A 10010-nucleotide genomic window follows, 5' to 3' on the forward strand; every position below is an offset into this window, starting at 1 on the left:
TCTCTCTCTCTCTCTCTCTCTCTGTGTGTGTGTGTGTGTGTGTATTTCCCCTCATCTGTGCAGAACAGAACCCTACTCAATCAAGCTGTATATAAGCGATAGAAGTTAGTCCAGTACTTTGTAGGGAGAGCATTTAGTTACAGCTCCATAGTGACTTCAAGGCCACCCATATTTTCACTCAAGCATTCTGAGCCTAGGAGGGAACTGTAGACTGTGTAGCCCAGGGCCATGTGATATATCTGTGGCCCATTTTAGGAAAGATAAACACGACATTTCCCTTGTCTGCCAGTGTTGTCCTTTCAGCTTCATTTTAGGGGTTGTCTTATCCCTTTTTGGCCTTCACATTGGGAAGTCTTGCTTTGTAATGTGGTGTGTCCCCTGCAGCCACAGACTGTAGTTGGCTTGGACATACACAGGTTCCTTCTCAGGACTTAGTTTCACCAAAAGGACTTGCCTCTCAGAAGAACTTTTCTTGTGGGCTTGCTGATATTGTTGGAAGGTTAACATTCCTTCCAGATCACTCATGGCTTTTGCTTTTCAACACACTCGCACGTGTGCGCGCATGCACGCGCGCGCACACACACACACACACACACACAGAGAGAGAGAGAGAGAGAGAGAGAGAGAGAGAGAGAGAGAGAGAGAGAGAGAGAGAGAGAGAGAACACCCTACAGCATATGTTTTCACTGTTCATAAAGCATGTCTGTCTTTCCAGTCCTGTTTTATAGCTGGGTCCAAGAGGCATATTTGGAAGGTACTTTCAGCTCTTCAGTATGCTCTAGAAAACATACTTTCACCAACCCAGCTTAGAGTTGTTTTGGTGGGAAGACTTCATCTATGGCCACTTAGAGTTGCCTTCCTAGTAGCTACTGATGTTTTCTAACATGAGCACCATGTCCCAGGATTCCCTGCTCTGATTTCAGCGCACAGTTCCCATTTGCACGGACTGTGCTACTCATCAATAAAGTCAGCAGTCCAACTTTCAGGAGAGAGAGAGAGAGAGAGAGAGAGAGAGAGAGAGAGAGAGAGAGAGAGACATGCAATCATCTCATAGGCCAGCTCTCAGATCCAACCCCGCCCCCTTTCATCCCAGCTCACCAGCATTGTGAAGCTTCAGTTCTCTGAAGTGACTTCAGGCAGTGGAGGATTAGTGGCTGAGATTCTTACAGGAGGTTGCTGATCATCCCCATGGCTTTCTGAGGGATTCCTAGTAGCAGTTGTGTTCAGTGACTAACAAACTCTCCTTGAGGTGGGAGGAGCTTCAAGGGCCTTCTTAGAGCACACTCGCAGAATGGACCAGGCGGTAGACCACTAGGCGGGTCCTCAACGACACTTAAGCAATTTGTTCCTCTCTTCTCCTTCTCAGATCATCATTGAAGATATTGGGAACAAAAGGAAATACGACTTCCCCCTTAACCGCTGGCTGGCACTAGATGAAGATGATGGCAAAATCCAGAGAGACATCTTAGTGGGCGGAGCTGAGACCACAGGTAGGCAGGGAAGAGGCGAGGCCCCCCCTCTGGACCATCCTCTCTTCTTGAGAGTCAGTGCTGGTGTCTGTGGCTTACAACTGTGATCAGACAAGAGGCAGCTGGGTTTGAAGACAGCATCCTGCTGCCCTAGAAAATGCTCTAGTTCTCTGGGTTGCAGCCAAGGCTGGTGATGTCTGAGCAGACAGAGCAATGGCTTGGCATCCCTAGCTATGGGTAGAAGGAACTAAAGGAGAAAGCCAGAAGGAGAATTTGTGACCCTCTTACATTTTATTTCATCTTTACCTACAGCATAGCTATTGTCTTGTTCCCAACTCGCAGATGGGAAAACTGAGGCATGTAGAAGTTCCAAAAGATGTCCAGGGTCACATAGCTTGTTGAAGGCAGACTTGGTCTGGACTTTGATCTGCCTCCTGAAGTCCCCTTTCCACTGAAAACCTCTACCCCTCAGCTTGTCTGAGGTGGTCATTGGGGTGCTAGAAGATTGACGTGACTATACACATCTGAGAACTTGCCCCTCTGCTGAGTCTATTTCCCCTCCTGACTGGAGATACAGCCAGAGTTTTATAGCGTAAGGTGCAGACTACACCACAAATGGGCTCCAGTTTCCTTATCAGAAGGCAACACTCTTTCCTGCTGTTTCCCATCTCCTCCAGTGCCCCTGCTGCATCTGCCCATGAGTGACCCTTCCTAACACCAATACCTTTGCTTCTTCTGAGCATCCTCATCTCCCTGTTTGCCCCCTCTCCTCTCCCTGACATTTCTACTGATTTCCCTGTTCTTAAACCCTGGGATAGGATAAAAGGATGCCAACAAGGTCTTAACAGAGTTTCTGGTTCAAATGCTGGCGCTCTCTCTTTGTTCTTTTTGCCCTATTTAGGAGTTTACACAGGACTTGGTGGCTCTTCAGCAGAATTCCATAGGCTCACAGATACCTCCTGACTGCCCCAAACCCAAGATGACCCACCTTATTGTGTTCCCTCCATCTTCTTCAGTCCAGGGGGTGGGGAAGATGCGAGTGCCCTTTCTCAAAAGTTATATTTTTCAGCAAAAAGAACCAAGGGAACCAGATAGGCCAGAGATAAATCTCCATCAATGGATTTGACTATTATAATTAGATTAGACATAACAGAATTTATCTGGCAGCTATTAATAATGTATACACGGTAATTAACATTAATAATAAGTACTATTTTTAGCCAGCTCAATTTCCTTCTTGTCTTTGTGTCCCATAACGAGTGCTGACAGTTTCCTGAGGTAATAGAGGCAGTTCACCCCAGCCTCACATATACTAACACGATATTATAAACTGAATGAGGTTGTGAGGGACACTGGTCTGAGTGTGTGAAACACAGGGGTGGGCATGGGCGTGTGCGGGAGAGCGGTATTGTAGCAAAGACGGAGACAGAGGGATGTTCCATTGAAACCACTTTGAGCCCTCTCTGCCCTTTTTTCCACACCAGCCATAACCTACATTGTCACTGTCTTCACTGGAGATATTCGTGGAGCTGGGACCAAATCTAAAATCTATTTGGTCATGTATGGAGCCAGAGGAAACAAGAACAGTGGGAAAATCTTCCTGGAGGGTGGCGTGTTTGATAGGGGCCGCACAGACATCTTCCACATCGACCTGGCTGTCCTCCTTAGCCCCCTGAGCCGAGTCTCCATCGGGCACGGCAACATAGGCGTCAACCGCGGCTGGTACTGTGAGAAGGTAAGGAGCCAGCCCGTGAACGTTCTCTGGGCCAGTGGGGTTTTCATTTACCCTGAAGGACAAACTCTACCCTGTATCCTTGTGATGGCTCTTCTCAGTTGTCAATTAAACTACATCTGGAATTAACTAAATAAGGCACAAGATGCTGGACACACCTATGAGGGTTTTTAGTTAGTTGGATCATTTGGGGTAGGAATACCCGCCCTAAATCTGCCACACCTTCCAGTGGCAGTCTATGTAAAGGACAAGGAAGAAAGAAGCTCTTTTCTCTCTCTCTCTCTCTCTCTCTCTCTCTCTCTCTCTCTCTCTCTCTTTTTCCTTCTGGCAAATATATTCCTTTACTGGCATTAGAGCCTACTTCTTTGGGATTCCAGTGTATACTGAAGAGCAGCAGCTGAGACATCCAGCCTTGTGAACTGAGAAACTATTGGATTTTTGAACTTTCTGTTGGTAGACAGCCATTGTTGGGCTGGCTGGACCACAGCCTGTTAGCCATTCTAATAAATCCCATACACACACACACACACACACACACACATGCATATATATAAACACACGCACATATAGGTATGTATATATATACATATATATATATATATATACATATATATATATATATATATATATATATATATATATATATATATATATATATATATCAAACCATATATATATATCAAACCAGTTATAAAGTTCATGGAAATCCTTGGAAAAGATCACATAATCCATTTTTGCCTTCTTAGTAGGGACTTATGGGAGTGGAGACTGTCTCCAAACACAGCATCAGTTACCATAGGTATTTATCAGCCATTTACAGATGATATGACTCTGGATGGGGACTGTAGATTGCCTTGAGTTCAGCCTAGCCTGACAGTGAACTCCAGTCCAGTCTGGGTTACACAAAGGAGGAGGAGGAGGAAGAGAAAGAGGAGGAAAAGGAGGATGAGGATGAGGATGAGGAGGAGGAGGAGGAGGAGGAGGGGAAGGAGGAGGAGGAGGAGGGGGTAGAGGACAGAAAGTAAAGTGTAAAAAGTTTTTCAGCCTTTTCTTATGTTTAGTGCTTTTTGTATTGTTAGAAGAAGTTTGTTTCTCTTAAAAGCTATGAAAATACAGGGTCAGGGGCTGGAGAAATGGCTTAGCGGTTAGGAGCACTGACTGCTCTTCCAAAGAGCCCAAGTTTTTGGCTCCCAGCACCCACATGGTATGTCAGAATCATGTGTAACTCAAATTCCAGGGGATCTGACATCCACTTTTGGTCTTTAGGGTCCCCACAAACAAACATGAAGGACACCACTCATACATACAAAATAAACAAACAAGCAAAGAAAGAAAGAAAGAAAGAGAGAGAGAGAGAGAGAGAGAGAGAGAGAGAGAGAGAGAGAGAGAGAGAGAGAATTGTTTAAAGCTACGAAACTATATCCCTTCTAAAGTTGAGAAAGTTTTGGTTTTCTTGTCCACATCTTAAATCCTCTAGGAATTATTTTTATGAGGTAGATTTTTTCCATATATATCAAAATATTTTAGCAATATTTATCAAAAGATTTAAAACTACAGTAAAGTTACAGGACTAGAGAGATGGCTTAGCAGTTAAGAACACTCATTGTGCAGTGGGCCTGGGTTGAGTTTCCCACATAGTAGTTAGCAGGTCACTCTAACTCCAGTTCCAGGCTCTCTGATACCCTCATCTGGCCTCCACATACACAAGGTGTACATAAACACATTCGGGCAAAACACTAACACATAAAACGCTTTTTTGCTCTCCTCAGAGAAGGGGGTACCCCATGGGTACCAATCCAATCTTGCATATCAAGTTACAGCAGAACTAAGCACATCCTCTCCCACTGAAGCCAGACAAGGAAGCCCAGCTAGGGGAAGGGGATCCAAAGGTAGGCAACAGAATCAGAGACAGCTTCTGCTTCAATTGTTAGGGGACCCACTTGAAGACCAAGCTGCACATCTACTACAAATGCTCTTTGGTTGGTGGCTCAGGCTCTGTGATCTCCCATGGGCCCAAGTTACTTGACCCTGCAGACCTTCTTGTGTTATCCTTGACCCCTATAGGTCCCTTAATCTTATTTCCCATTCTTCCACAAGACTCCTTGAGCTCCTTCTAGTATTTGGCTGTGGATCTCTGCATCTGTTCCATCAGCTGCTGGATGAAGCCTCTCAGGAGACAGTTATGCTAGATTCCTGTTTGCAAGCATAGCTGAGTATCATTAATAGGGTCAGGGGTTGGCTCTCTCCCATGGGATGGGTCTCAAGTTGGGGTAGTCATTGGTTGGACAGCCCCTCAATCTCTGCTCCTTCTTTATCCCTGTACAACTTGTAGGCAGGACAAATGTTCAGTTGAAGGTTTTATGGGTGGGTTGGTGTCCCCCTCTGTCCACTGGAAGTCCAACCTGGCTACAGGAGTTGGATACTTCAGTCTCCATATCCCCAGCTGCTAGGAGTCTCAACTAAGGTCACCCCCATAGACTCCTGGGAACCTCGCCTATCCTAGGTCTCCCATTGATGTCCTCCCTCTGATTTTTGTTCTCTCTCCCAGCCCTCTCTTGCCACCCTCTTCCCATACCTGATCTTCATCCCCATTCCTCTCTTCCACATAATTCCCTCCCTCCATCCACCTCCAAGGTCTATTGTATTTCCCCTTCTGAGTGAGACTCGAGCATCCTCCTTCGGTCTCTCCCTGTTACTTAGCTTCTTTGAGTCTGTGGATTGTAGCATGGGTATCCTGTACTTTATGGCTAATATCCACTTATGAGTGAGTGCATGCCATGTGTGTTTTTCTGGGTCTGGGTTACGTCACTCAGGATTATATTTCTTAATTCCACCCATTTTGCCTATGAATTTCATGATGTCTTTGTTTTACTCGTGGATTAGAAGGATTGACAGTAAAAATGGCTGTCTTACCAAAAACAATCTATAGATTTAATACAATCTCCATCAAAATTCCAACAGAATTCTTTACAGACCTTGAAAGAACAGTTTTCAACTTCATATGATAAAACAAAACAAAACAAACAAACAAAAGACAGGAAAGCTAAAACAATCTGGTACAATAAAAGAACTTCTGGGGGTACCACAATCCTTTATTTCAAGCTGTAGTACAGAGAAGTAGTAATAAAAACTGCATTATGTAAGCATAAAAACAGACAGACTTAATCAATGGAATAGAAAAGAAGACCCAGAAATAAACCCACATATCTATAGACACTTGATATTTAACAAAGAAGCCAAAACTATACAATGGAAAAAAAGAAAGCATCTTCAAAATATGGTGCTGATCTAACTGGATGTCTGTATGTTAAAGAATGTAAATAGATCCATATTTATCACCTTGCATGAAACTCAAATCCAAGTGGATCAAAGACCTCAACATAAAACCAGACAAACTAAATATCATAGAAAAGAAAATAGGGAAGTGCTGTGAATACGTTGGTCTAGGAGACAGCTTTCTGAACAGAACACTGAAAGCTCAGGCTCTAAGATCAACAATTAACAAATGGAACGGCATGAAACTGAAAAGCCTCTGTAAGGCAAAGGGCCATCCTGGGACAAAATAGCCAGCCTACAGAATGGGGAAAGAGTTTTTTTTTTTTTTTTTTTTACCAACTCTATATCTGGCAGAGGGCTAATATCCAAAATATATAAAGAACTCAAGAAATTAGACAGCATCAAACCAAATAACCCAATTTAAAAATGGGGTGCAGAGCTAAACAGAGAATTACTAACAGAGGAATCTCTAATGGTCAAGAAGCACTTAAAGAAATGTTCAACATCTTTAGTCATCAGGGAAATGCAAATCAAAACAACTTTGAGGTTCCATTTTACATCTGTCAGAACGGCTAAGATCAAAAACTCAAGAGATAGCACATGCTGGTGAGGATGTGGAGCGAGGGGAACACTCCTTCATTACTGGTAGGAGTGAAAACTTTTACAACCATTTTGGAAATCAATTTGGTTGTTTCTCAGAAAATTCGGAATACTTCTACCTCCAGACCCAGCTATAAGGATAGTTGCTCAACTATGTTCATAGCAGCTTTATTTGTAATAATCAGAAGATGGAAACAACCTAGGTGTTCCTCAACCAAAGAGTGGACAAAAAAATGCAGTGGTATTCTCTCTCTCTCTCTCTCCCTCTCTCTCTCTCTCTCTCTCTCTCTCTCTCTCTGTCTGTCTGTCTGTCTCCCTCTCCCTCCTTTCCTCTCTGTATCTCTTTTATAAGTTTTGAGACAGAGTTTCATTGTTTCCCAGGTTGGCCTTGAACTCACTCTGTAGCCTAGGAAGACTCCCTAATAACTGGGACCACAGACTAGAACCATCAATATTTATTTGGTAATTCTTGTCACTAAGGAAGTTTGGGAAGCAATGATTAAGTTTTAGTGGGAAATCAGGATTTTTTCCCATTGAAAGTAAAAATCAGTGCTTTCCAAAACAAAATCTCAACTCCTTTCTGCTTTCTACTCTGTTCCATGAATTGGTTTAATCAATTTCTTCACCAATACAACATTCACTGCCTTCATTTTATACATTTGTACTATTTCAGCTGGAACAAATTAAATCCAACCTCCTCTTTTATTAAAAGGGCAGATTAATGTCTGCCATAATTTAATATCTCATAAGAATTTTAGGCTCTCCCCAAACTGATGGAATGCTAACTGGACCCCCATTATCCCTAACACTGCAACTTTTTAACACAGTTCCTAATGTTCTGGTGACCTTCAACTATAAAATTATCTTCTCGACATTTTACAACTGTCATTTTTTCTACTATTACAAATCCTAATGTAAATATCTGATATACAGGATATCTGGTATGTGACCATCAAAGTGGTCATGACCTCTCAGGTTGAGAACCACTGATCTACAGAGTCCCTTGAAAAAAAATCAATATATATATATAAATTTTAATATACCAACTTAGCCTTATCTATGAGAATGGTGTACTTCTTAAAATTCATGTCTCTAAAACTGTTTTTCAATGTAGTTTTATATTTCTTCTTCTTCTTCTTCTTCTTCTTCTTCTTCTTCTTCTTCTTCTTCTTCTTCTTCTTCTTCTTCTTCTTCTTCTTCTTCTTCAACACAGTGTATATGTCTTTGTTAGGCAGAGCTGTACAGCTCTTACAATGTGTATTGATACAAATGCTCTTCCAAATGATCCTTTTTATTTGTTACGGACTAGGTACTTTCCATGCCCTGAGTTTTCATATAACCATCCTTTAAGCTGTGCATTAATTTTAATGATTTTTTTCCATACATTCTTTGAAGGTTTTCTATGCCAGCAAGTCTTCCCACAGCTTGGTTGGTTTTCAGGCTCCTTAACCACAGAGAGGATTTATTATTTCTTTTTAAATTATGAGCACATAGCCTAAGATCTACAGTAGCATGCTGAACAGAAAATTGAAAAGTGTATATATTTGTGTTGTTTTTAATTGTGTGTGTGCATGTGGCTCTCTATATCTGCACGTATGTCTGTGTCTCTGTGAGTGTACATGTGTGTGTGTGTGTGTGTGTGTGTGTCTGTGTAGATGTGTGTAAAGCCGAAGGCATCATACATGCTAAGTTCTACCACTGACTGCGTCTCCAGCCTTTGTTTATTATTTAAAAGCATCTGCTTCTAGTGTTTTGTTTATTTATTTTGTTTTTGTTTTTTCGAGACAGGTTTTTTCTGTGTAGCCCTGGTTGTCCTGGAACTCACTCTGTAGACCAGGCTGGCCTCCAACTCAGAAATCCACCTGCCCCTGCCTCCCAAGTGCTGGGATTAAAGACGTACGCCACCACTGCCCAGCTCTAGTGTTTTATTTAGCTAATTATGTTTGAGGAGGTTGGTATATGTTGTTAAACTGACTAGATGCAATATTTTCTATTTCTTCAATGTTAAGAGTTGTTTTCTGAGATAGTATTGAATTCTGTTTACGGCTATTTTCTGTTCATAGTGAGTTCGTCTGATGAGCTTTCTCCTTTATTAAGTTGAAACATTGAAACACTGGGTGACTGCGCTTTCTAAGGCTTAGTCAACTCTGTTACTTCCTAAGGTTAAACTTAGAGATGGCAGCTGACATGAAAACACTTCTTCAAATCGTAATTTTTAAAAAAGTACTTATTTTTATCTGTAAAAATAAATTCTTGAAAGAGATTTTTTTTTATTAAGAGTTAATGAGTGAAGGAGTTAGAAAGGACCAGTGGAGCTGAGGGGTTTGCAGCCCCTTAGGACGAACAACTATGAACTAACTAGTACCCTCAGAGCTCCCAGGGTCTCAACCACCAACCAAGGACTGCACATGGTGGGTCTGATTGTTCTGGCAGCATGTGTATAGTAGAGGATTGCAAATTCGATCATCAATAGGAGGAGAGGACCTCAGCCCTGTGAAGGTTCTGTGCCCCAGTGTAGGGGAATGCCAGGGCCAATAAGTGGGAGAGGGTGGGGTGGCAGGCATGGGGAGGGGGGAGGTAACAGGGGTTTGTTTTTGTTGTTTTTGTTTGTTTCTTTGTTTTTTGGAGGGGAAACTAGGAATGGAGAAATTTACATGTAAATAAAGAAAATATCTAATAAAAAAAAAAGAGTTAATGAGAAAGTAAGATTAAAAAGTACTGTTCCCTGAAGGTCCTAAGACCTTCACCTGTGCCCTTGGGACTAGGGCGGCTGCTGAGCACTGAGGGGGCCCCACCCGTGCACCTCACACAGGACACTGTGCTGCCCGCCCCTCTAGGTGGCGATCCTGTGCCCCTCTAGGTGGCGATACTGTGCCCCTCTAGGTGGCGATCCTGTGCCCCTCTAGGTGGCGATCCTGTGCCCCTCTAGGTGG

General features: G+C 42.7%; 1 protein-coding gene across 1 annotated transcript in view; it reads left to right on the forward strand.

Annotated features, from left to right (window-relative positions):
• Positions 1–10010, forward strand: part of Loxhd1 (lipoxygenase homology domains 1) — a 164155-nt gene that overhangs the window by 47852 nt on the left and 106293 nt on the right. The window contains exons 7-8 of the mRNA XM_031366253.1: positions 1367–1490; positions 2954–3204. Coding sequence (XP_031222113.1) covers positions 1367–1490; positions 2954–3204 — 375 coding nt within the window. The remainder of the gene's footprint in view (positions 1–1366; positions 1491–2953; positions 3205–10010) is intronic.

This window comes from Mastomys coucha, unplaced genomic scaffold (genome assembly GCF_008632895.1).
Source record: "Mastomys coucha isolate ucsf_1 unplaced genomic scaffold, UCSF_Mcou_1 pScaffold13, whole genome shotgun sequence".
NCBI classification, from domain to species: Eukaryota; Metazoa; Chordata; class Mammalia; order Rodentia; family Muridae; genus Mastomys; species Mastomys coucha.